The 27,873-nt window shown below is 35.3% G+C and overlaps 1 protein-coding gene across 1 annotated transcript in view; it reads left to right on the forward strand.

The window, feature by feature from the left end:
• Nucleotides 1–27,873, forward strand: part of MALRD1 (MAM and LDL receptor class A domain containing 1) — a 230,822-nt gene that overhangs the window by 129,406 nt on the left and 73,543 nt on the right. Inside the window, exons 28-30 of the mRNA XM_063413520.1 lie at nucleotides 6,316–6,496; nucleotides 20,726–20,854; nucleotides 25,485–25,646. Coding sequence (XP_063269590.1) covers nucleotides 6,316–6,496; nucleotides 20,726–20,854; nucleotides 25,485–25,646 — 472 coding nt within the window. The remainder of the gene's footprint in view (nucleotides 1–6,315; nucleotides 6,497–20,725; nucleotides 20,855–25,484; nucleotides 25,647–27,873) is intronic.

The raw sequence follows: 27,873 nt of genomic DNA on the forward strand, positions 1-27,873 counted from the left end.
TAATCTTTTTTTAAGAGATTTTGTTATGCAGCATCAGTCTTCAGTTTTATTGTGTTTTAATGCACTTTTGTTTCAAGCTACTTATGAGAGACTCAAGTCTAGGAAGTGAGATCTTTAAATTAAGCCAATATTCTGTGCACTGCACAGCTGAGATAGCATCAGCCCAAATCTGTAATGTTCTCAGAACCTTCTCCAAACAGGACTCCCTCTCAAGCAATGAAATAAGTAGATGGATTATATTAGAAGTGCCAGCAAAGATATTAATTGTTTTGTGACTTGGGGAACTACAGATTTGTGGACAAGGTCTTTAAGTCATGGACAAATAAGGAAAAGCTGTGACTTTTCTTCCTACTGCCTTCCGTTTCTTTGATGTGCATGTAAAGCTCAAGACTACACTCCACTCCTTACAGAGAAAAGGAGAAAGCACAGAAAGAACACAGCTCGTCGTGAAATATTTCATTTTTAAACTGCTTGGTCAGCCATGAAAAGACTTTGATAATGTTACTACACCAAGGAAAATGAAACTTCCTTAAAACCAGGTTTAGTAATTAACTTTATTTGCACAGCATGAAAATACATTTCATTCTAAAGCAAGAATAAATGGCTGAAAAGTAAACTGTCCTCCTGAAATACTCTTGTAAAAGAGAGGGATAACCAGAGAAAAGAACAGTGACAGTTAAAGTCACATTATGCTCATTCCATACAATTTTTCTGTGTTTTATATAACATATATAAGGTTTAAAAGATTCTGGATCATCAAAGCTTGTCAGGAAGATACTGTTTTCAAAACAGAGGTTTTTTTCTAATCTTTTATAAAAGTATGTAAAATGAGTTTTACTTTTCTAAAAAGTCTGAAAGGTGTTATGGAAAGGAGAGCCTTTTGATACAGTGAATCTGGAAAATATTTTTAAGATATTAATAACAAACATGTAATGTTTTCTTGATGAATCATTTTAAAATATTCTGTCTCTGATTAAAAAGCCCTCAAGTATATTTGGTTTGAAGAGTCCAGGAATATTGAACAAATGTTTTCATTGCCTCCATCCATTTGGTAAGCTCTGCTTCATTTCCTGTGGCTCTGCTGAAATAAATATCTGATGGGAATGAACCAGGGAAATATTTTGAACCCAGCTTGGAATATGAACAGAAGGAGAGGTACAGATCAAGAACAAAATCTGTGTTTTGTTGCTGTTTCACTGCAGATGCAAGTAGGAGGATTGTCTCATAGAATAATCTTTATAATTGCATCTGGAATACTTACTGTATTGCTCTGAGAGAAAGTGTATTCACAGGAAGTTTCTGTGCAACATCTTGTAATGGAAAAATCACACACTCCTTGTGCATGCTTTGGAGTCAGTTCCTAATATTGTTCTGACTCTGCTAGAAATGCAGCTATGAGAATAATGGTGGTCTCTGATGTATAGAAGAAATATTAAACTCAGTCACAAAATAAAAGGAATTCTAAGACAAAAATCCTTCCTCTCCTTTATTCTTACTATCCCCAGGTGAATTAATGAGGATATTGAGCCTAGTGTGGTGTACCTTCCTTCTTGAAGTGCTCAAAAGAGAGGCTGCAAACACTTTAGATTGTCCTTCAGATGAAGACAAGCATTAGAAAATTCTGAGTTGCAATAGAATGAAACCATTAAGAAAAGAGTTCCCCTAAGACCATCAGAAAACAGATAAAAATCCTCTGAACACAAATTTTCTGATAGGACTTGGCATATAGACCTACAGATCTAAACAGGTTGTGGCCTTCTTAAAAGTAATTCTGCCTTTTTCTCAGAGTGTTTATTACTCAGCATGATGTGCCAGTGGAATATTAGGACCCACTGCTGAAAATCAGAGTAAAAATATGTCCTTTACTGTCAAGTTTTCCTTAATGGTGCCCCCTCACCTCAGCCTGACCTTTCTCTATGTTCAACCCACAGAGGGCAGTGATGTGCAATTAATAATAACTTTTCAGAGCCTTAAATGAAAACACCATCTGTTTTTGGCAGTCTTAGTGTGTATTTTTGGGAAGAACTTACAATTTTTTTACTCAGTCTGTCAATAACATTTAACTCTTGGAATGTCTCAGGTTGAGTTTAGGGAATTAGAAAGCACAGAATTACAAAATCGGTTGTAAATATGTTCTGGGGAAATTTCTGCAGCTTTTTTGTAGTAGTATTGCCTGGTAATAGCCTGCACTAATAAATAGTAAACCATATGCTGGGAAGCAATAAGTCTGAAGTAGAAATACACATGCAAACCTAGGATGTGTTCTATTGTATCCCATGGTCCAGTCATCCTGTAAAACTTATACTGTGACCAACAAGCAATCCTCTTTTACCATTTCTGTCTGCATAAAGCTTACATGCAGCTAAACTCCTGAGGAGCAGCAGGAAAATGAGGTTTCTGCCCTGACCAGCAGCCAGCAGAGTCAACCCACACACATATGGACAGGACCATTCACCAAACCCCCAGGTCTGAGCCACCTTTTATCAGCCTGCTGGAACACAGAGCTCAGCTGGGCCTTTTGTCACCAACCAGCCCAGGCTGAAGAAAAATCTACACTCACTATGAGTAGGTCTCAGCAAAAGAATAACCTCTTGAAAGCAGAAAAAAAGGTGACACTGTTTCAGCCTCCTCTACACTGAGCATAGATCTGCTGGTCATATATTTCTTTTAGATAATTTTGCTTTACATTACTCTATGTATACAAGAGTGAAAGATATTGAAAGACTTCTGGATGCAATGGGCAGGTCAAAGCACAGAATAATTTTTCTATCCCCCTCAGGCCATATCTGTGTAATTTTTAGAAGAAAACACATTCCAACTATATGAAAGAAATACCAGAGCACAGATTAAAAGGTTGGAGAATGCAGAAAACAAAACAGTAATTCGTGAAATGGAATCTGCAAAGCTGCAAAGTGATGATTCTCTCATGCCAAGCATGTATCCAGAAGTGTATAGCTTACAGCCCTGAGCCAAGCCAGCTTCCCTCTCTGGGCCTGGGGAGAGGAGGAAAGCCAAGTTTCCTGCTTGTGTCTTCCTTTCCCACCTCCCCTTGGAGGTTTGATGCAGACAGTGTGTAGGGCTTGCAACTTTGAAAGGACTTTGCACTCTGCATTGGAGCAGCCTTCATCTAGTTATGCAGTGGGTGAGGATGTTTTTCATTTTGGCATGTAGAGCTGCTGCTGAGCAAGTGAAAATTCAGCCTTTCATGCTTTATGAAGTGCTACTGTGGTGTGGGAACTCCTTCTGTGGAACCCAGACAAGAAGAGAGATGTCTATTCTGCATTTTATTTGTGTACTCATATTCAGGAATTTGTGAAGTGCAAGGAGACTGCAATAAAGTTTCCAGCAGGAAAAATTCTTCTTAACAAAAAATATTTCAGTGTCTCACTGTATAAAAAAATCCCCCAGTGCCTATAAATGCATAAAGATTTGATACTTTATGGCTATGATACCATATACAAATTGATTGCTACAACATTTTTATGTGGTTATTTCTAAAGAAATATGTAATCCTTATCACTTGTTACTTGTAGCATCCTTTACTCAAAAATCAATGTGATAAACACAAGGTTAGTCTGAACAGACTGTCATGTAATGAAATATAATGTGAAATCAATCGAAATCTGGCTAGCAGCAGACATGAGGCTCATACTTTGGTTAACTGTGTAACATTTAACACTTCCACATTTCATATAAATACTTATCTCTATGTTTTTTAAAAAGTTTCAGTTATCCCCATACATTCAATCTTAAATACATCTAATTTTGTAATAGATTTGGGGCTTTATGTTCAGATAGAAAAAGTTTTGAATTTTTCTATCATGTTCAAATGCATAAGGCAACTCCCTTATCATTCAGCATTATTTTAATCTACTTCATTTTAAGTTTCCTAAATTCACCATTAATAAACAGCAATGAGCTACTTTTGTAAAATTAATCAGTGATTTATTATAAATAATATTAATAAATATTGTTTATGTTCCAAACAGTTATCAAGTGCAGACAGAAGAGGGTCCACATACAACAAATAGATAAGAAGATAGATATAGTTTCTAAATTTTGGAGAATTTAGAGAATTTTAGAGAATACAACAGGCCAAATGTAACTCATCACAACTGTCCATTCTATTCATGTTGTGAATAGGTGGAAGATGTTTGCAGACTAAACAAACTACCTCAATAATAAGAAATACTCTCTTGCAAGCTGTTCAAGAATATCAGAATCAATGGAATAGATATAGCTGAGCTATTGAAAAAGTTATTGATGAACAGGAATAATAGGAGTAAGTTTAAAATAGATTTGCCACTCTGTTTTACCACTTTTGAAATCAGCTTCTATTACTGTATCTACCCTTTTTGAGCTCAGTGTTAATATAGAGCTGTGTTTCTATATTGAAATGTACATAAAAGTTTTATAAAAGGTCTTACTCTCATTCTGATTACAGTCCTCAAATGCATTGATTGTAGGCCCAAAAGGGGCTTCTTCACTGGGAGGGGGCTTGGTTCCTGGAACAGGCTCCCCAGGGAAGTGAGGACAGCATTAATCATGTCTGAGTTCAAGGAGCACCTGGAGGGTGAGCTTGGTCATGGTTTACCTTTAGGTACTTCTGCAAGAAGCAAGGAGTTGGATTTGAAAATCATCATGGGTCCCCTTCAACTTGAGATGATCTATGGTGCTATGACTCTGTTAAAAAATGCACTGCTGATGTGAGGGCACATTGAGTTAGGAGTCTCACAGGGAGAAATTCATTAAGAAAGTCATAACCAGTTATCATCAGCTCTGGGATTAGTGGTGTAAGGCACTACTGAGGTCCTGTTATTTTATTTTCACTTTAATGGACTGTGTCATTCGCTTTGAACAAATGAGACATAACTGAAGAAGCGATGTCTAACCTTCATCTGCAGGCGCTTGTGTGCTCAGATATCATGACTTTAAAAGGGCTGCTATCACCACTGCTCTAACATCATTAGTTATGTGCAGAAATTGAGTTATTCAGCCAGATATCTATGACTTTAATGAAGTTATGGAAATTCATCCCTGGTTTTTTCTTTCCTGTTTATAATTTTAAATTAAAGGTGCCATAATTTTCAAAAATTCCTTTATTGTTCATTATGATTTTCCAGAACACCCTTGCCAAGCCACACTTGAAGTGTCTCTATGCTTTGTTAGGTCTGAGGACCTCCTTCTAAAAGGTATCAACAATCTTGTGAGTTTCTTGATTCACAAACAACTAATGTAATATTTGTGTGCATGCTTGTCTGCGCTTTCTTATTCAGAATACAATATCTAAAGCACCAAGATTCATTTTCTCATCATAAATATGCATAAGACATCCTTATTAACATAAATCTGATCTAACAGGTTCACCATGGATAAAGAAATGTAATTAATTTTCTTCCCTGCCTATTTTACTGCTGTCTCTATTTTCCTTAGACTTTGCTTGTTCATGTACTACAGTCTCAGAACCTTTGTTACACATTATATTTAGCTCCTTGATGCATCTCACAGTGTTTTTTCTTAACCCCAGCTGGAGTACTAATGGCTTTTTCTAAGAAAGAATAGAAAAGAAATTCTTATTTACAGTTTGGATGGTTAGTCAGACAGTCACAAAGAAAAATAGATTTAGATATATACAAAACTTTTGTAAATATTTCCTTTTGATGTCATCGTCTATAAGTGTCATCCCTTCACAGCAAGGAAAATTGGTGCATCTAAATTCTAACACTACTGTTACAAAATGAAGCATGCTGTTTGCTGCTGACTTGGAAGATAGGTAGTATGATAACAGGTCTAAAGAAAAGCTTTAAAATATATTAGTGTACTTGTGAGTCAGAGTATTCTTATTTACTGTCAAATACACTATACTCAATCTATGATTATTGCATATTTGTTAGTTTTTCCTCCCCTTTATCACCATTGTCACAGCTTTTTAAAGATAGATGAATATAATTAAAAATGGTAGAGTAGCCCTGCATCCAGTAATATATTCTAAAAACAAAGAACAGTTTTGTATAAAGTTAAATACAACTCTAGAAAAATGGATGGTTTTGCAGTTCAATCACACACAAAGTAATTTCTCTACTGAGACTTTATCTGTTATTGATGGTTGTTGTCTGCACAGTACTCATCTAATTTCACTACCTTTCCTATTATCCTAGCAAAGGATCTGTTTGCCAATTCTTGACACAACTGCATGGATGTCTTCAAGTCTTCTCTCTGTTTTGTTTGGTTTTTGGGTTTTTTCCCCTGAAACTTCTGGGTTTGATAATCCATACTTGCAAGTATCTTACTATATATAATTTATTCAAATTTCAGACTGATGATAGGATTGTGAAAATATGGAGTGAATCAGGAACTCATGGTGACAAGTGGAACAAAGTCAAGTTACACTTGGGGAAGCTAAGGAATTTTGAAATTATCTTTGAAGGCATTCGTACCAGAGACCTGAGAGGAGGAGCAGCAATAGATGACATAGAGTTCCACAACTGCACCACAAGTAAGTTCAAGAGGAAAGTTTCTGGAGGGGTCTTACATGAGATGTAGGAAGTTCTTTTTTGTTTTTAAATACATCATCGTTTTACTGTGTTCATCATAATTTCACTGCTCATAAAATCAGTTATGAATAAATTGTTTCTGCTCTTGTAACTGTAAAACTCTTCTCTGCACATACATTCGTGTGGTGTTCTCACACTAAATTATAGGAGATAAATCCAAGAAATTATTGAGGTCTTGATTCCTTTATTTATTTTGTTTTGAGTAAGAACTTTCTTTCTTTAATCCATTGGTAAGTTATTTAGTTTATGATGTACTTTGTAACATACATATTTTGTATAAATTTTGTCTGGTTATATTATATGAAGCCTGTGGACTCTGTGTTTTATTATAAAGTGTCTTGCCATAAAAACAACTGGAAACTACAAATGAACCTTTATCAATATTGTTTTTCTCAGTTCAGTGTTAAGGTCAGCAAAATAAAACTTTTGACTCCTTCACAGAATGCTCTATTTAATTCATATCTCTGTGGACATAGGCTAAAAAAGGAACAAAGTTTGCCCTTATTAAAAACAACAACACCAACAGCAACAACTACAACAACAACAACCCAAAAAACTCCACCAAAAATCCCCAAGAAACCACCAAACAAACAGTAACAAAAGAAACCCCTAAACCCAAGAAGATAAATACTGAGTAGGTAGAGCATGGCTTCTCTCAGGAAAGTGTGTGGTCTTTCCATTTTGAAGGAAACAGTGTGAAACAACATAAGTGGTTTTGTTAAATGAGGTGATACATGCTGATGTCCCGTATCAACGCTATATGAGTTTTGTGGTGGTTGTTTAAGCAAGCTTTAATCTCCTGCCATATACTGGATGCCCATCATCAACTGAAGTATAAAAAATGAACTTCTGAAGAACATCTCTTGATCTAATTTTGTCTAAGAAATTAAGGGTTTGCATTCAGAAGTTGTTGTATAATTCAAAGAATGGAAATTCTATACAATCTGGGACCTTCTTCAGAATTTCACTTTCATAAAACTCTAAGGCACATGTACTCTTAAAACTCTACCAAGCACGTGAGCCCCTTGTCGTTTTTTCAAAGTGTTTCATTGTCCCCATTGCTGTGGATGTGACTGTTTTCCAAAAAACACAGGTAGATAGGTAAGGATGCCTTGATTACTATAAGGCAATAGCTATCATCTTGATAATGAAGTAGATGCTGATCTCTCTTGCTATTTGCTTCCAGTTGTGTTCACATGTATTAATTCATACCAGTGGGGTCTAGTTAAACCACATTTCTGGGATTCTGTTCTGTTTTGGGGCTAGAAAAAATTAGGCACTTCTTTCACAGTCAGATTCATGAAGATAGTCAGCAAATAAAAATAGTAGAGTTTATGTTTTTATGGAAGAAGTAATATCTCTGTTAAGTTCATAAAGATGGTATCAGCATACCTTAATATAGTGCAAAAATATTCCTTCTTACTCTTAAGTCAACATATTATATAATAACCTGAAAAATGACACCACATAAGCATAACTGGAAATACTCCAGAACTGTCATTAAAAGGAAGGAAATTGTTTCAATAAGGATTTGGAAAGCTGTCATAAGATGGATCCTCAATCTCTTAAAATGTTAAGATTGTTGAAATTTACATTGGTTTTACTCTATGACCCTACAAATCTGAATGTTAACAGTGCTTTATAACAAGTCTTGCATTAAAATACCTCTACAATGAAACAGTTCAGAAAGTAACTTGATTTATTACTTTATAGCAACTATTTATTTTACAGCACTGCTTCAGGAAGAAGCTTTGTTGGGAAAGCAGTTGCACCAAGTGCTCCAACTACTTTCACATGCAGCTTCAGCACAGTCATATCCCTGTGTACTTTGCAGAAAATTGTGGTTTATGAAGATGGATGATTCAGTGGAGGCTTTTCTCAAAGAAGTTTGATATGTACAATTGAAGCTCAATATGCAATACAAATTTTTAAAAGGTTGATTTAGGAAAGTGGAGACCCAAGATGCTGGTCCTTTATAGAGTTGTCTCTTGCATGGTCATTGCTTTTTGCACTCTAGCAGGGCATGGTCTCTATACACTCAGGAATCATTTCCTAGCAGCATCTCTGGTAGTCTGTGCTAGCTACAGCAGGGTTATCACTGAAGTTTAGGTGTGTGTATCCTATGGGAATGTGTTTAAGCTTATGCCTCTGCCTTCCAGCAGGATCAGAGGCCTACTGTTTGTTCACTTTTCAGCTGTATCTCTGTGCATGTGAACAGTTGTATTTCTGAAAATACATCTGTAAAAAAAGCAAAACAAGCAAACAAAACCTAAAAAAATCCCCCACACCCCACTACACCTTACCGCCCCATACCCCCTGATTTTCTTGTCTGCATGAGGATACTTTGCCTCAAACCAACGTTGAAAGGGAATAATTTATCACCTTTCATATCAGCTCTGCACTCTGCATATGATTTTTTGCCTTCTACTCCACAAGTTGATACCTGCTTGATTAATTTTCTCACAACTTTTGGTATGTTGACCTTCCTGTTGGCATGATGACATGAAGGAGCCTGGTCTGACCTTTCTCATTCTTGTTGTTATTGATTCTTTACCTTTTTAGAGCAAACAAGCAAAATACATTTTGCCAGTTTCTCAAAAATAACATTTCCCACCTGACCTAAGCCCGGGGCATTCAGGATAGAGAAAGCATGTCATGTACAGATTGTATTTTTTGCAGCACAGAGTTCACAGTTTTATTGTGTCTGTTGTAACAAAGCTAAAAGTCAACAAACACAATCTTACTGTGGCCAAACTCAAAAAGAAGAGTAGCATACAAAGCAGAGGAGGAACAAGGGCTCTTGATCAACAAAACTACTTGATTTACAGCACTTACCCACGTACTGTGTTTGTAGCTGTAGAATTGTTGGGCTAGACATACAACAAGGGTCCTCTAGGAAACCTGAAGCCTTTCTACTTGGTCTGTGTTAAACTAAAATCTTACATATTATGGCTATTGTGGATGTGTTAATTACATTAACAGTGGAACATGCACAGAAAAAAAAAAAGGAGACTGAAGATAAGTAAAACTTGAAAACAGGTTTAAAATAAATGTAATGGAGTTGAAATGAGAGTGCCTTAAATTGCATGGAGAAAATTGAATATTTAGCTGCTTCTTAGCAGACAGCATTTGGTGGTGAAAACTAATGTAAGAGCAATTGTGAAGCTTTCAAATATTTTGGGATAGCCTCCTCCTCACAGACTGTCCTTTTGGAAGTCACTGAATGGTATTTCTGGAACATGGTTTACAGGCAGCACAATAAAATAATTTCCTCTTTGTAGAAATTATGAACTCAAGTTGAGACAGTGGAAAGAGAAGAGAGAGAGGCAGCCCATGTGATATTTTTATGTGTGAATATTAGATCTCTTTTCTGCAGTATGGTAATATTCAAGGGTTATATCATTGTTTATATATCTAAGTACTTATTTTATTTTACATGTATGTTCCTTCAGCTTGCTTCCATACTATGTGTTAGAAGCTGTATACATCATAAGAGTATCTGCACTGAGGTGGATTCTTTGCTCTTCACTTACGTAGCTGTGATGTACATAGCTCATTGTATATGAGGATTTTCAACTCATTACAGAGAATCTTTTCACTATTTCCTTTTAAAAAGTAATTTGTCAGCAGCTTCTATATCATAGAATATTATAGAATACTACAATTTATTGTATTTATTATGATCTGACCTTCTGAGGCTCTTTCCTTCAAGGCTCATTTTTCTCAGGTTTCACTAATTTTGATGGAGGTGAAGGACAAGAAGGAACTGTGGGTTTATTCAAAATATGACCTCTAGGAAATATTGTCAAAGACAGAACAAAAAAAAAGATACAAAAGAGTCTTATCAGTTGGTTTTGAGAGGGTAAGCAATGTTCTGGTAACAAAAATAGGCTAAATTCCAAATCTGACACTTTTTATTTTAAAAATAAATGTAAAAAATTTAAAAAAAAATTAAAAAATGAAAATTAAAAAATTAAAAAATAATAAAAATAATAAAAATAATGAAAAATAGTAAAGTTACATCACAGCTAGAAAAATATTGTTACTAAATTAACAGATGTATTGATATTTTTTTCACCTGCTTATACAATAACTCTTTATACAACTTTATTGAGACTATGCAACCTTAATGGAGTTTACTGTCATCATTTCTTGTGGTTTTCAGTAAATGACTTTGACCATGCATTAGGTTATTTGCAGACCAGAAAAAAAAGTCTCCATTTAATGTCTCCATTTACCTTAATAAAAAGGTAAAATATTTATGAGGGTCATGCAGAATAATCCCTAATGATAAATTTATTTTTTACACTTATGACATTTAACTTCATGGTAATGTGGTCTACTCTCATTAAGGAGCACTCCAAGCATTATTGATCTGCTTTCCCAGCTGATGGCTCACTGTCATGTAACAGTGAATCAAGAGCACAATTTCTCAGGCATGCTGTTACCAGAAGTTTGATTTTAGTGCATCTATAGTTTTAAAGAAAAGGAATTTTTTCTCTCAGATACACAACAGAGAGTGTAAGTGTGGATATGTATGTGACTCAGTCACATCATACATACTGATTTTGACATCCCAGGGCATCACCTGAAAAAATAACAAGAGAAGTAAATGAAAATAAGAGAATCACAACTCTGAATTAAAATTTGAAGGAAATTCCAGACCATTTTGATATTTAGTTGATTTATATAGTTTTTTATAGTCTGGGGATTCAGTGCCATAGAAATCCAGGAATAAGACAGAACCATTACAGCTCCAGTGATGTTTTTCAGTTGTCTGTTTGGAATCAGACCCCACAGACTTATCTGTTGATATTACAATTACGTTTAATTTTTAAAAGAAAGAAAAGTAAAACTTCCACAATCTGTTAATAGGATATTGCTTCACCAAATTGACCTGAACAGAAATTTTCCTTAAAATATAATAAAGCTTGCTTTCCTGGCAGTAAACTTTTTATTTCCCTATCTACTCATATATTTGTATTCCTCCTTACCTACTGTTTATGGCAAAAACCATAGATGAAGGTACTGAAATCCTTTAAGCAATTTTACTTCTGTGCTCTCATAAACAAGAAGCTTTGAAAGTCTCAGCAGAAAAATCCTTTCTCATTAGAATTCCATCCTAGCTTTGCAGATCAGAGAGACAATAACTAAAACATCCTAGTGTCTGTGTATGTAGGCCAACATTTTTATTTTTAAACTAAGCCAGTGTTTCCTTTGAATCCTCAGCTATGTATCATGCAAAGCTTTATGTTTAGTGAAGAATTTAGTTTCTTCTTCTCAAACACTTGAGAGAAGTTCAAGCTCTGATAATAGAAGTATTCAGTACAAATCTGGCCCTGAAGTGAGAGGAAAGGGAATTCAGACAGAGAAAACTGCCAGACCTAAATTAGTCACTAAGGACATTCACTGATGTTCAGACAGAATGTATGCCCAGTTTTTATAATTTTCTTCTTTTTTTCCCCTTCAAATATTTTAATGATTCACGGTGCCTTTCACTTGTTTTTATAAATAGGTCAGTGTCAGGGTATTCTGGCATGGGGCAGTGGGATCACATGACCTGTCTAAGATGTCTCAGTAAATGTGCTGAAATCAATGATTAAGTTCTTAATTGTTAGTTAAATATTCACATTTTGCTTTTACAAGGCAATTATTCTTTGATTTCATTGCAAGCTGTCAATTTAAAATGTTCTGCTACGTATTGAATCTTCTTCATTACAGAGAAAGAAAGCTCATTTTGAGAAGTCTAGAAATTTTGATAGCTTTAACTGAATTTGGCTTAGTGTAACATACATTTACATGAATGTGCTTCATCATTTGGGGGAAATTTTATTGAACTCAGATCTCATTACACTCAGCAGAGGGCACAGATATGCACGATTTGGCTCTACACAAGAAATAATCTCCCTTTTGGCAATGTGAAGATCAGTCTCAGGTGCCTTTCAGAGGATATTCCTTCTATATGCCCTTGTAGGAAGGACCCAGTGAGGAAGGCAGTGCTAAGGACAGTTGTGGAGGAAATTCAGGCTCCCTCAACCCAGCTTGCCTGGGCTGCCAGTCACACTGGGGAAGACATGAATTCCTGCACAAGTCCTGTTATGCAGAAATTATTAAACTGTGTTGACTATTAAGACTTTCTAGAAACGTTTGAAAAATATAAACTATTTTTTACGAAAGGGGCAAATACGGTACAGTCTGGATTCGGGACAAGAATTGCATTTGATAATCTTTTTTGAAAAAAAATTTATAAATGAAATAAAGGGCAATATAGCACCACCATGAAAACCACAGAATTGTCTCAGTTTTACTGCATTGTCCAGAAGTCATTGACATATCTGTAAACTAGGATTTCTGTTTCTGCTTATGTAAAAAATACATGGGCTTAACCAAAAGATTTATTCACCATCTTTTTGCAACTCTCAGAGATGTTGATTTTGAATATGAAAAACAAGAAATAACTTTTCCTGCATTTTCCATGAAGAAACCTCAGTGGCATTTTAAGTTTGTGTTCATCTCACTGGAAAGTTTTGAAGGAGAGCTGCTGATTCCAAAGATAATTTTGTTTGCTAGCACATGGCTGTAAACTCAGATTTTCAGCATAAAATTAAAATCTTGTCATTTTGACATTTATGTCACATATTGCTTACTCCTCGTATCCAGTGGTAGATTTTTTGACTCCACCTATGTCAAATGGGCCACAAAAGAAGGCTTTTTATGGCTACTGAAATATACAAGCTAGAGGTGAATGGACTTTCTTTTTTTTTGGCCTTCAATCCTTGTCTATAAGAGTGGTATTAGAAGAATGAGCCCTGTCCCAGCCCGAGTTCATTTTCATGTAAAATGACTCTAGAAAGGGGGCACCCTCCCAGAGCAGCCAACTGCATGTAACCCATCATACACCTCCGTGCAAGGTGACACCCGAGGTGAATTTCACATCTAAGGGCAATTCTGCAGACAGGGAGAGACTCAGCTCAGGAAGTGTCCCCTTGTTGCAGACAATTGCAGCTTGCACTATGTGCTCTACTCCATTGGTCTGTCACAACAAACCCTGTGGGCCTCAGTAGGACAAGTCCATGTTGAACAAATAAAATATTCATATGAAATGCTCCTAAGATATCGGTGATAGCTGGAGAGTGCCGTGATTGAGTTGTTTTGATTGATTCTGCATCACAGTGGAGGCAAGTTTGAAAGTCACTTTTAGTGTCAATAGCATTGAAAAGCTCTGAAAATAATCTGTTCATCCTGAACTTTCTCAGGTGCAATGTAACTCTACACTGGAATTAGGATAGAGGACAGACAAGGAGGGGAAAAAGGACCAAGTAGACATCTCATTTCAAATTATTTCAGGAGATACTTTTATCTCATTGAATATGTTCATAATTATTAGGAAATATTATTTTTGCAAAAGTATCTCATGATTTCTGCTTTATTTCCACTTCTCCCTTTCTTTTACTACTTGCAGTTTCCAAAGAGACAAAGCCTAGAACAACCAGGTCTTCCTTGCTCAGTCCTCAGTGCTTCTCCCTCATGTGTCCTTTGATATTAAGCAAAATGTGGTAGATCCCTATATAAGAGTACTATGAGATCCTTATCCTGCTGATATACTGTATGCCAAAGCTGGTCTTTCAGTCCTTATCAAATATAAAAGCTTCTGTCCTTGTCTCCTGTGGATTTATATACTCCATGATATCAGCACTGGAAGTTAAAGAGAATTTTCTTATCTTTTGAATTGCTTGAGCCAAAGCCAGTTCTGCATTTCCAGAACTATAAATAAAATTTTTATTCTTCCAGGTTATTGGGGACCTTAGGCACAGTCCTGCTTGCTTTGAACAGGCTTGGGAAGTCCTTTGGCAGAATTTTGTATCTACACATCAGAATCTCTCCTAAGAGTCAATATAATTTGTTAGATGTACTGTTTATGTCAGAGTCAAAACATATCTTTGAATTAAATCTGGCCTTTTGAGTAATATATTCCATGGGGAGAATTCTCTATGGTTTTAAAATTATAAACACACTTATTTGAAATTATATCCAGCTTGCTTGAGCAGAAACTTTTCATTTAGTTTTCCTTGCAATAGATTTCCAAGGTCATCCATGGAGAGGAGCATTATTGATGAGTTTGCTAATACAATTCTAATGTTCTATAAAAACTCATGCAGAAAATAGTACTGAGAAACCAAAGTAAGCAAATTAATAACCTGATGAAAACTGTGTTTCGTAATTTCTGAATCTCAAACTATGGTTGAGTAATGAAACCATCCAGAATGGTTTCATAAATTCCAATTTAAACAGAGGGTGAAACTCGCAACTTAAATTTCCTTTAATTCAATAACATTTTCAACAACAGGTTTTAATATTTTTTTTAAATCTTTGATTATTCCTATATCTCAAATGTTGTGAAAGAAGGGAGAGAAGTGGTTTAAGTAATCCCACTAAACAACACAATTTAAACAACAACAAAAAAAAAGAGATTAATTTTCCACTTTGATTTGAAAACATTTTTACTCAGGAAGGACTGTAATTTCTAAAAAGGCAAAAATTCAATTGAATATACATTTTATGTTATGTTTCATTTCATGCTGTTGACATGGTTGTGTCTACCTACATCTTCATAGAAGACAACCTGTCTTCAGTGTTGTAGTACTAGAGCATTTCTTCTTGTGTTATCAATCACTTCTTTTATGATAAGTATCTTAAATATTTACTCTGTATCACCAGAGCTATGAAATTTAGTCCTCTCTATTAAATATTTTTGGCCTTATCAATTTTGCTTCAAACAATAAATATCTATAGCCTATAGGACTGGTATTTGACCTGTCTGGTTCTTTCTGTGATTTTAGATGTAATGGATATCACAGGAGTATTTACATCTTACAAAGCATTGGTACAAGCTCTTGTACTCAGAGAGTCAGAGAAATAATCACTGACCTGTTGCTGTCCTCCAGTTGCAAACTTAAAGGAAATAAGAATGGTTTTGTGAGTTCTTTCATAGTCAGGCCTTTCCTGGTAATTGGGGAAAAAAATCTCAGTTAACAATGTTTTATTTATCAGCCATCTCCAAATGAATCTTATCATGTCTATAAATTCTGTGTCAATTATATGGGTTAGTCTTCCACAGATAACATCTACTGGAGATGGGTATAAAATAAATACAGCTGCAGCTTGTGCTGTATCCACGACAGTCCCAATTTATTTGTGGTATGCACGACGTGCACCTGTGTCCTGAGTGCTTTCTACGTGCAGACAAACACACAGAGCTGTCCTTACTAGGAAGATCTTTGCTGGTGTTCTGAGAATTGCATTGGCCAGAACAAAATATGTAGAAAGGAAATAAATATGTACATGGGAGTTCTGTGGCAACCATCATTAATATGTTTATTTTGTAGGGTTTACTGATCCAGAAGCCAAGCCAACTCTATTGGCCTCTTAAGAACTACTTAGGAGATTATATGGCTCTTTGCTGCATCAATGCAAAATTGCACTTAACTGAAAAGTGATATCCTGTATATGCTTTTTCCTTCTCAAGTACTGCCATTTCATTTCATGAAGGGATTTGCATAACATGCAGTCATTAGCTGCTACTTCATCTAAAATATGTCTTGTGCCAGTTTCTTGTGGTGTCCTGGCTTTATGGAAAAACTGCAGTTCTGAGGGGAAAACTAAATAAATGGGCACAATAAAACATTATAATTTTTCCATACCATAACATTAGTTTGATTTTGTTTATTTATTTATTTTTTTAATTTATAAAAATCTAATCCCCAAGTAAGGGATGTACTTTAATGTAAGGGGGGAAAGTGATTTATAAGGGTATATGTGCTGCTGCCAGATAACTTTGACCTATGAGAAAAATTATTTAATTACTTCACTGATTCTTGTTAATCTAGTTATTTTTATACTGATCTAAAATTTGGTTGTTATCATAAGCTGTTCAATTCTTATCTGTGCTTGTGTTTTGTATTCTATATTATTTTATTTTGGTTTGAGGTGATTTTTTTCTCCCTATAATGTTTTATTTCTGGGAAAGGAATGGATTGTGGTCTTTTGACCTGCAATGTATCTTATATAATATTCAGATCCCACAGATTTTTGGACTGAGTAACTGGAAGAGAAGAAAGAGCAAAACATAATGAAAAGCAAAAGTAATTAGCCCAAGAAATGTCCAAGAGTGTTGGACATTAATAAATTTAATTGGAGCTTCTGTTCTCATTTGAAAAACCAAAACCAAACAGCTCCTACTCCCTACCACCTATTTTTGTAGTTCTGATCCATTCCTCTGTCACTCATGCTATGCCTGTAGATCAACAGTCAACAAAATATCTGTAAGGATATTTTTCGTTATGTAAAATTATGTTTAGAGCTGGATAAACTTAATTTTTCAGTTTAGGAGTTAAACCAAAGATTTGGAAGAAGGTTAGGTCAAAAAAAACCCCATTTGTGGCTTTTTCATTAAGTCCAGGATATTTTCTGGTCAACAGTTTTCTTAAATTACAATGAAATGTTTTTATTTTGGTCATCATAGCTCTCTGCAGATTTTTGATACTATATTCAGAAATGAGGCTAGTTCATATCAAAAACATTTCAAATCTCTGCAATTCCTCTCATTCCCGTTTTGTTAAAAATTCACATTCATAGATATTTAGCTCTTTTACACTTCTGACTTTTCCATACATGGCATCAGCTCATTCTTTTGTTTGCTGTAGTGTTTTAGTGTTGTAGATTTTCAAAGATAGTTTCAGAGTAACACTGTAAGCAAAGTACATCTGATAACTTTTCTCATCATAATCTCAAAATGTCTAAATTTGTTTGGCCTGTATTCATAATTAGATGTTTTATCTCCTTGCAGGTTTCTTGAGCTCTTAAGAGAGGAGGCAAGAAACAAAATTTGCCATATGTTTTCATGGGGTTTTTCTTTCCTTAGAAATAGTTTTTCTATATGTTTGAATTTTCATGGAATGTTCTGAGCTAGATTATTAGGAAAAAATATAATATTACACTCTATATATGATCAACAATCAGCCAATACATGTTATCATTCTACTGACTGGTCTTCAAATACAGATGAGGAATATGATCACATGAAAAGCTATATATATTTAAAGGCAATCCCAATACAGCCAACATGCATAAAAAATTAGACTTAATGAAAATTTCTCATTTTATCTGAAATATCAACTTAAATATAAAGCTGTTCATTAGGAGACCATGTTTTGCTTTATACTAAAACTCTCTAGAGTGATGTTAGATAACTTCTTCAAATAATAGACATAAACTCAGATTTTGGCAACTCTTTAATTTTGAGGGCAAAAATTAAAAATGGACAAGATAATCTTTTAACTGTCCTCTCTTTTTCTTTACTTAAAGTAACTTCCAACATATTTTCCCATATGTTCTTAAGTGTATTTTTTTTCTGATTAAATTCATTTTTTATATTATATTTGAAGAATATCTTGTAAAAATGCAACTTCTAAGATACAACTTCTGTGTGAACTTCACTTTAGCTTTGGGGTTGCTGACACTGAAAGTGCATTTTATGATTAAGTTGCATAGTATTTCTTGTTTTGATTTAATTCTTAGCTGGTATAGGAGTTTTGGCCAGAATGAGTCTACTATGGAAAGTTGATTTTTTAATGCCACAATTCTGTATAGAGTTTAGGATATTTGGTTACACTGTGCAATGCTAATGCCACTATGCTGGTTTGAGGGATTTTATTTCTCTCTGCCAAAGACTGTAGGAGAAAAACCATCCTTATCATAAATGTAACCTGATATCCCTAAAAATTACATATAAACAGGGTCTTACATCAACAAGATAAAATTCATAGATATGTAAATTTGTGTTTATGATATTCACACCTGTTGAGATAAAAAATTTCATTATGTCTGTGTTGGGCTCACATGTTTTATTTTAGGATAACAAAAGAGATTAATAACATTACTAAATGCTGATTTATGGTATACTTGAAGTACTATAAAGTTGCTTGTTTTTTTAAAAAATGACAACTATAATTAAGTGCTAAATATAAATGATAGAATAACATAAGATAAGCTTGCTCTGTCTAGGCAATGCTGTGGAATATGATCAGTCACAAAGCTGTGGATTTTCAAAAGTCACTCCCCTGTATGCTGATAATGCACCCCTTTCATATGCAGTGAAAATGACTGTATGCTAATGGATCTGCAATTACCTAATTTCTGTAATTATTTAAGCCATTGAATGACTTAAGGAAGTAGTTTAATTTTCCAGTGCATCATTTCCAGTGCAGAGGAGGGAGTGGAGATAAGGGTTTTAGACTCTTCTCAAAAGTGCCTACTGACAGAAGGCAATGGGCACAAATTCAAAAACCAGGAAATTTCATGTGAGCACAGTAAACCACTTAACTGTGAGGATGACCCAACACAAGTGGTTGTCCAAAGAGGTTGTTGAGTCTCCATCCATTGATATCATCCAAAATCCATCTGGACGTGGTCTCACCCAACCCGCCGTACCAGAGGTGCTGAAGCGCTGGGTTGGACTAGAGGGGTCTTGAGAGGTCTCTTCCAACCTCAACTATTATGTGGCTTTCCAGAATTTAGGATACTCATGAATTTTTGGTGGCATCTCCAATCAGGTTTTATCACATCCTTTTGGAGAGGTGTGAAAGCTGCCTTAACCATCACAAATATCTTAGTTAATTTTTTTCTCAGGAACTGGCTCCTCTGCTAATGTCTCACTGCCACATGGATTGTCTGTAAAAAGCAGCCATAGCTTTTCATGTATTTAAGGCATTCATGACAATTTGCTTGTGTGGATCCCCTGACACTAATCAGATCAAACTGACAGTGAAAAATTAAAAAACAAAACAACGATACAGATATCAATTTGGAAAGATTGTGTGTGTGTGTGTGTGAGTGCACAGGGGCTTTTGTACTTCAAAGATGAAAGTTTAAGTATTGAGGTTCTGCAAGTAACCAATGTTTGCAGTGATTGTTTTTCTTCTTTTTTGTACTATCCATTTGAAATATATAGATTACATTTTAATGCTGTATTGTCACTCTATTTAATATTGCTTTGAGTACATGTTGAAATTAAATCAAAAGTTTAGTTCTCTTTTCCTATTCTGCTTCAATGAGAATGCAGTTCCTCAGTCTGTAAAATTCATTAAGTACCACTATTTGAGGAAATTAATACCCTGACAACAATAACAATCCTCTAGAAATGTGGGCCTGCACAAATGTAAATATCTTGGTGTTCTGATCAGATTGTGTTTAACAATATGCCACATTTTAGTCATGTTTGAAGGAAAAAATGAAACGCATTACAATGAATACAGTCAAAGCAAATTTTCCTAAATGTCTTTTTGCAGAACTTGAAGCTCTAGACTGGAAGGCAATCTAAGGTTATCAGAGTGCTTCTGAAGTGTTGTATTTGGGTTTATCAGAACTGTTTCAATTACTGTTGGCTGAAATTATGCACACAGGGCACTGAACTAAAAAAATAACTTACCTAAGTTCTTACATACTGTAATACTCTTACTGTAATACTCTTACAGTCCAGGGATGGCTGAAAATCAGTACTTTGGATTTGAACCTAATGTTTCATGTGCAAGTTACTAAGTTACTCTCATTTTATGAGATGATTTTCACTCACCTTCAGAGATGAATACAAATTGTTGTAAAACAGATTTGTATATTAAATACCATAAGAGAAATTTCCCCGTGGTTCACATAATCAGAGCAACAGTTTGTCTAAACTCTTCAAAAAAAGGTTGAATATCTTATAAAGGCTCTAAAGGTTTATTTATTATATAATTATAATAGTGATTTTTCTCAGTTTGAAATGTCATTTTCAAAAAAATATAATTATGAACAGAACAAAGCCTTTTGCCTGTCTACTTTTCAACTGCTCACAGAACCCTTTTTTATAGAATGCCCACAACAAATACGCCAGAGAAACAGTTATGTGGATGCTGAATTGAATATTCATTCAGCAAAATATCCTACCTTTGAGGCTTTGGGCAAGGCAAATACAGTAGTCTAGAAATATATAATGCAACATTAAGAGAGTGAGACCAAATAGCATCTGTTGGAAGCAGTAAAACCCTAAAGCCATGATGTATAATAGTTAACAAGTTAAAAAGAGTATCCTTTGATTTAATTGCAATAGTGATTTAATGTTCTGTTGGTTTCAGCTGGAGAGAATCCCAGGGAATGCCCTGCCCTGACTGATTTTGTGTGTGGGAATAAGAATTGCATAGAGTCCCAGTTCATCTGTGACTATAAACCAGACTGTGAAGACCTATCAGATGAAGCTGACTGCAGTAAGTATCTCTCTGTGTGTTAATCTAATCTTCAGTTAAAATTGTAACCTTAAATTCTGTAGCACAGTTTAGGTGAGCTCATAAAGATGATTAACTCAGAAGATGATTACAAGCAGGTTGCCTTCTCCCCAGCTTGAACGGTCTGACATTTTCACATCCTCAGAGATATTTGCTGCAGACGTATTCAAGTGTGGTTTAGTTGCCAAAGTGTAGCTAACCAAAACTAAAGGTTAAATACTGAAAAAACCCCTGACACCAAAGCAAAAATCAGCTTAAGGGTTAAAAACATACTTGAGGAATTAAATCAATGAGTTACAATAAAAAATAAGTCTGAGAAAAAAATATGTTTGTTTATTAATGTACAAAAGGCGGTGAAAGGAAATATCAATGCTGAATGGAAAAGCTAAGCAAGCAATCTTATGTACAATAACATTTAAGCATGATTCTGCCATAAAAAAGTGGATATTTAAAAATAAGCTTTTCTTTCCTTTGAAATGAATTCTGCCTTTTTGATCTGAGTAGTTTGAGTACAGTTTCATTCATTGTTCTTGCTTCTTCTACCTCAGAGCTATAAAAATATTTTATTGTCACTTCTCTATTACAGAACAGTTGGAAAAAAATGAATCTGTTTATCTTTGCCCAAGTCCTAATGAATACTGAGACACAATTTTTCTGAAGGCATTCTTTGCTGAGGCTGATTGAGATGGAAGGACACAGCTCCATTGAAAAATCTGGATGAAGTTAATGGGCTTTCCAGTCCAGGCCTGAAAGTCAGAAGCAGTAAAACCTTGTGCCCTTGTTCCTGCTCTGTATTTTGTTTATTTACAATTATGGTCTGGACTGGACATTTGGAGTAGGAAGATTAAGTAGTCCATATATGCAGCTCACTAATCAGTCTAAGTGTTAATCTTTGAGCTGGAGGGTCAAATTCTGCCATAATGCAGGTATGCTCAAAAGTAAACTTAATAGCTACTGTAAAGGAATCCACACAAAGGAATCAGTTCAATGTTCATCCTTTGTGGAAGTAAAAGTACTTCATTGAAATAAGCCAATATTTTGTGATCCCTTGAAAATCAAGGACATTTTTTCTTGCATGGGGTGCAACATGCTCGACTGAACAGGATTACAAGAGTAATGACCCTTTATTGGATGATGCACATTATAATGTTTTTACCAGGCTACAGACTTACTTACTAAATAAGATGCTCAGGTGTCACTGTAGGAGATTTAACTTGGAGTTTCTCCCATTCGTAAAAGTAAATAGCAATTCTGAAGTATAAAAGCTGAAGATGATGTCACAATTTCTGATCTCTACCTCATGTAGTACTTTGTGCTGCAGTGAACTTTGTGAATCATATTCATGGAAATGAATTTATAGTGAATAATAACTTAAAATACTAGGTTTTTAAAAGTAAATTCCAAGAGAGATTTTAAACAGCTAATCTGTATTTCTTGCATAAAGTATTTAACTTTTTAGGAGTTAGGCAAACTAAGTGCAGCAAAATACTCTGTAAAGTCACCCTTGTAACATTTTCCAGACCTAATTTCCAGACTAAATTTGAATTACTGTCCGAATTGAACTGTTCAGTAAAGATATTCAGAAAACTACGAAGACACTTCATTTATTCTCTAAATATTTTTTGAGAATTGTAGCTTCCTTGGGGGAAGGTGTTCTGTGTTTTCTGGAAGGATTCTTTTCTTAGTCAGATAATAGATCAGAATATTTCAGGCCATAAATTATCTTGAATCACAACAAAGCAACTCAGTCTTTGCTATACTGAAGAAAAGATTCTCCAAGGGGAGAAAAAAATAATTGCTGATATTCACTTTAAAAAAAATAGACTGAAATATCTTTTTATTGTGGATGTAAAGGCTGTAGATATATCAAAATATTTTCATCAGTCTTTAGTCTTGCTGTCTCTACTGGAGTGTAATGCAGAGATACAGTAATCTGGCATTCAGAATTCTCAGATAAGCCTCAGGTATAATACTTCCCTGTCTTCTCTATTTTAGTTCCAACAAATGATGCCTAATATTAAGATAAAAACATTTTTCCCCAAGCATATATCATATAGATGGGATTAAACAACATTAAAGGGCACATAATGCCTTCTAGATATGGAAACCTGTTTTTTTTTTTTTAATGAAAAGACAACAGGAGCTGCTTAATCAGAAAAGAAAGTATAACAGGCACAGAGAAATACCTTCATAGCCTAACCTGTCCCATAACAAATGGTTATGGCCACATTTTTCTGCAGTTTTCTCCATTGCACTGAGCTCAAGGTCTGATCTTATTTCACATTCTACTGTAGTTTTATACAAGTGTGACTCCAAAGAAGTAAATGGACCGTAATCTGCTCAGCAGCAATTCCTGTATGCAGGATTTACAACAGGACCTGTATGAAATGAACTGCATCCACATAGGCTGATGGACTTTTTAAAATAAACTCATGGAAATTACTTACTCTATGTTTCATTCAGTCCAGTTAGGCAATCTTGCAAAATTTTGATTCTCTTTCAGTATGCTGCTGGAAGTACTGAGGTGAAAAAACCACACATGAAAGCAGTTTCAATTTTCATGAATTGCAGCCAACTTTACACACAGATTTGATTAATAGCAAACCTCACTGCTGATGAATCAACTAGAGGAGTGCTTGAATTATTGAAATAAAAGCAATTTTTCCAAAGATTGGAGCAATCTTCATCTGCTGGCTTCTAAATAGAGTGTGCTTACCCATAAAAGATAGGTCAGAAAGGTGCAGACAGGTCACATAACTTTGTCAACCCAGTAAGTACTGTTCATAAATATTTATTAATAATTGCCTTCTGAATGCACGATTAATATATTAGGGTAAAAAAACTGAATTCAGGTATTCTATTATGACTAGTGTAAATCCGAAATGGATTTGGACTTTGATTTTGTTATAGATGCACAAGAAAATATACTTTTTTTAAAATAGTGGGCTCCCTTTGCTCTACCTGTGTGTGAGGTTGTTTATTGGTGGAGTTAGACCTTCATTAGGCTTACATGATGTTTTTAATAGAGTGCAGATGCTCACTGCATTTGATCAGCACTAGCAAAATCACAAAAGGGTTGAGGTGGAAAGGCATCTCTGGACATCATCTAATTCAGCCTCCTGCTTCAAACAGCAATTCACTGCAATGGGTTGCACAGGGCTCTGCCACACAGGGTTTGAATACCTTCAAAAATGGAGACTGCAAAATTTATCTGGGCAACTTATATCATTGTTTTACCAGTTAAAAAAGGCTTTTTCTTAGCCTTAAAAATTGCTTCCTCTATTTGTGCCTGTTGTCTCTTGTCCTGACACTGGGCACCACTGAGAAGAGTCTGTCTTTTTCTTTAAACCATCCCAGAAAGTGTCTCTATAGACTGAAAAAATCCACCTGAGCATTCTCATCTCTAGCCTGAACAGTCCCAGTCCCCCTCAGTCTGTGCTCAGGAGACACTTTGGTCCTTGCAGTGCAGTAAGTACATTACAGGATAGTGCTAATTCTCCCCCTAGCATTCAGGATTTTGATCCAGTGAACAACTTACATTGGATCAAAATTACACATATTTTAAGATATTTTTCTTATACGTTTAACTAAGGTGACACTTTTTTTTACAGAGATCAAAATGCTGCAGGTTTACAGTGTATGTGCAGATCTTGGTCATAAGCAGTTTTATGATAATGATATTTTCATAAAGAATAGCCTCAATATTTTCTTTTAGCATCAAAGTAGAAAATAGAAAAAAAAAAAGAGATTAATAGGAGGCAATTAAATCTATTATTTTATCTGTATCCTTTATACCCAGACAATGATAAATAAATAGTTGTATTTTAATATCATAGAATATTTTTAGATCAAGGAACACAGTCTAAATCCTCAAACCCATTCTGAACAGTCACAGTCAGACCTGTATGTAAAATGCATGGCTGATTGTGATATTTAATAGTTTGTAACATTTCTCCAAAGTCTCCTCAAAGGTACTGTCTGCACTCACACTCAGCAATTGTGTAGCTGCCTCTGCTTTACAACAAAGGAAAATGTGTTTTGTAGACAATAGAAGAGATTGTGGTGCCATTTGATTCATCTGTACCACACCATTTCTATCATTTTGTTGATTAATTACTTTTCCAAAATAACCTGAAGCAGCAGAGGCAGAGTTAGAAATGGGCAGTTTAACTCAGATCTGAATTTGGTCGATGAGTGTCTTAATCACTGGAACAGCTCTCTCATCATAAAGCTGCCATCAGACATAATATTTACAAAGCCAACGTATGCTTATGACATATTTACAAAGCCACTGTGGAAAGGCAGTCAAGTTTTGCTAGCTAATTGTCTGGAAATCATTATTTCCATTTTCCTTGGACAAGAACTAAATTTGGCAAAGACATTGGTTTGTTATGGGCATTTGCCTGTAATAAAGTTTATACTTGCTCTTAGACTGAAGAATTACTTTTTCCTTTCCTTGTTAACTATCACATATTGTTTATGTCCATGTAAGGAATTTAAGGAATCGCAGTATTAGCCATATAGAATCATTTTGATTTCCATTTTTAGTGTGCACACTATAGCACCTTTATGTAGAGCTGGCATGATAATTTACTTTTTGCTGTATTTTCAGGTTACTACACAAGTATTGCTGGAAGCTGTAACTTTGAAACACAAGATCAAGAGTGGACAACTGTATGTGGATTAACACAAGACACTACTGATGATTTTGACTGGAATATTAGCAACAGTGCTGCCACAAGGCAAGCAGATCCTCAAACTGACCACACTCCAGGTATTGCCATGTGTATTACATCACTTCTGGGAAAATAAAATATTCACTGAATTTAAAAAAATAACCTTAAAAAACCAAAAAAAACCCCAAAAAAACCCCAACTTTGTGCCAGGATAACAGCACATCCCATTGTGATCAGCTGATACATGGGAATGGTTGAAAGCTGTGCCAGGAGAGGTTCAGTCTGGACATTATGAAAAGTTTCTCCACACCATAGGAAGTGTTTCTTCAGCCAAACACTGGAACAGGCTTCCTGGAGGTGTTCAGTGCCCCCAGCCTTTCAGTGTTAGGAGGCATTTGGACAATGCCCCTAACAACATGCTTTACCTTGGGCAGCCCTGAATTGATGAGCTAATTGAACTAGATGATATTTTAGGTCTCTTACAACTGAAATAATACTATTCCTTTGTATTGAGCTCTAATAACAAATTTCAGCTACAAAATGTCAGCTTCTGACTTTAAAAGATGAATTCTCTGAAATCTTAACTGGCTGTAGCAATACTCTTCTCCTTGTCAATACTTTAAATAATCTACTTTTCCTGGAGAGTGTTACCATCCTAATGAATTTTAGAAAAGCATGCAATCATGTGCAGGATGAGAAGCAAAGTGTGTGGGTGTGTGTGAAATGCTTGAGGCTCCTACCTTGATTTAAGTTACCTCCCTGAAATGTTATTATAGAAGTTCTTCCCAAGATATTTCTGACAAATTGCTACCACAACGCCTGTTGATTGTCAGGAGAATGAAATATATTGATAGGCTACTACAGTAATCTGTGTTATGTAGTAAGCATAATTATATATTGCATTACATAAATATTAAATAATATATTCTTTATATTGTACAATGTATCTGGGTGGGATATTAATTTCCATCACAAATGTACCAATCTCTATTTGAGAAGCAGTTAACTTTCTTTCCAGAAGCCTTAATGGTTAGAGTCCCTGTCTTAATTTACATCTAATCAGCAAAGTATAGTTAGTATTCTGCCTAGAAGTATCAAAATTTCTCCTTTTTTTCTCTTGGGTTTGTGAAAAGCATCATCTCCAGGTCTTGACTGCTTTTTTTTTTGTATTTTATGTTTTCAAAATCAATAGAGACACCCTATCCTGGATGGCTGTAGCCATTTCTGTCCAACTTGTTTATCCTCCCTTTTCCTTTCTTCTGCACCTGCTGCAGGAGCTGCTCACCTGATCATGAGGGAACGGCTTATCTACCACAAATCACAGCTTTTGCAGACATTCCTAACACTTTGTGTTGCAGGCTGTAAATCTGGAAGTGCATTCCTCTTGGAAAGGGACAGAAAAGACAAGGTAGAGGTAGAAACTATTGCAGCTGTTCCAGGCAAGCTGTTTCTTGCAAATAAGTAGTTTGACTTGCTTCCTTGCTGTTACTTTGATGCAATGTGATAACAAAACAACCACTAGCCCCTGGCTTTTTAAGGAGATTTTGTGTGTTTTTCTATTTCAATTTCTGTAATTTAATTAGTTCTTTGTTTCTGTGAAATTACCCAGCAATTGTAAGAAAAACAAAGTTGATAGAAAGTGAAGCAAACGGAAAACAAAATTAGAGCAAAGTGTTTACAAAATTATCCAGGTTTGTAATTTACTTTTAAATTACACAGGCAAGATATATTCCCATCAGCTGAAGAGGAATTGCTTGTCAGATTTGCCAACAGTCTGTAATATATAGAAATATCTATCAGTCCATCAGGTTTGGGTTGGATATTAGGAAAAGTTTCTTCACCCAGAGGGTGGTTGGGCACTGGAACAGCTCCCCAGGGAAGTGGTCACAGCACAAGCCTGACAGAGTTCAAGAAGCATTTGGACAATGCTCTCAGGCACAGGGGGTGACTCTTGGGGTGTCCTGTGCACAGACAGGAGCTGGACTTTGATGATCCTTGTGCTTCTCTTCCAAGACAGGTTATTCTAGGATTCTGTTAGCACAAGGGACATCTAGGACAAGAAACATCATTTTATACCAAAAGAGGAGAGACTTAGATTAGAAATTAGGAAATTAGAAAGAAATCCTTTACTCATAAGGCAGCGAGGCACTGGAAAAATTTGTGCAGAAGCTGTGGATGCCCCATCCTTGGTGGTGTTCAAGGCCAGGCTGGGTGTGTTTTGAGAAGCCTGATGCAGTGGGGGGCATCCCCGCCCATGGTATAGGATAGGAACTAGAAGATTTTCAAGGGCCCTTACATCCCAAGCTATTCTGAAATTCTGTGAAA

This window comes from Prinia subflava, chromosome 1 (assembly GCF_021018805.1).
Source record: "Prinia subflava isolate CZ2003 ecotype Zambia chromosome 1, Cam_Psub_1.2, whole genome shotgun sequence".
Lineage (NCBI taxonomy): Eukaryota > Metazoa > Chordata > Aves > Passeriformes > Cisticolidae > Prinia > Prinia subflava.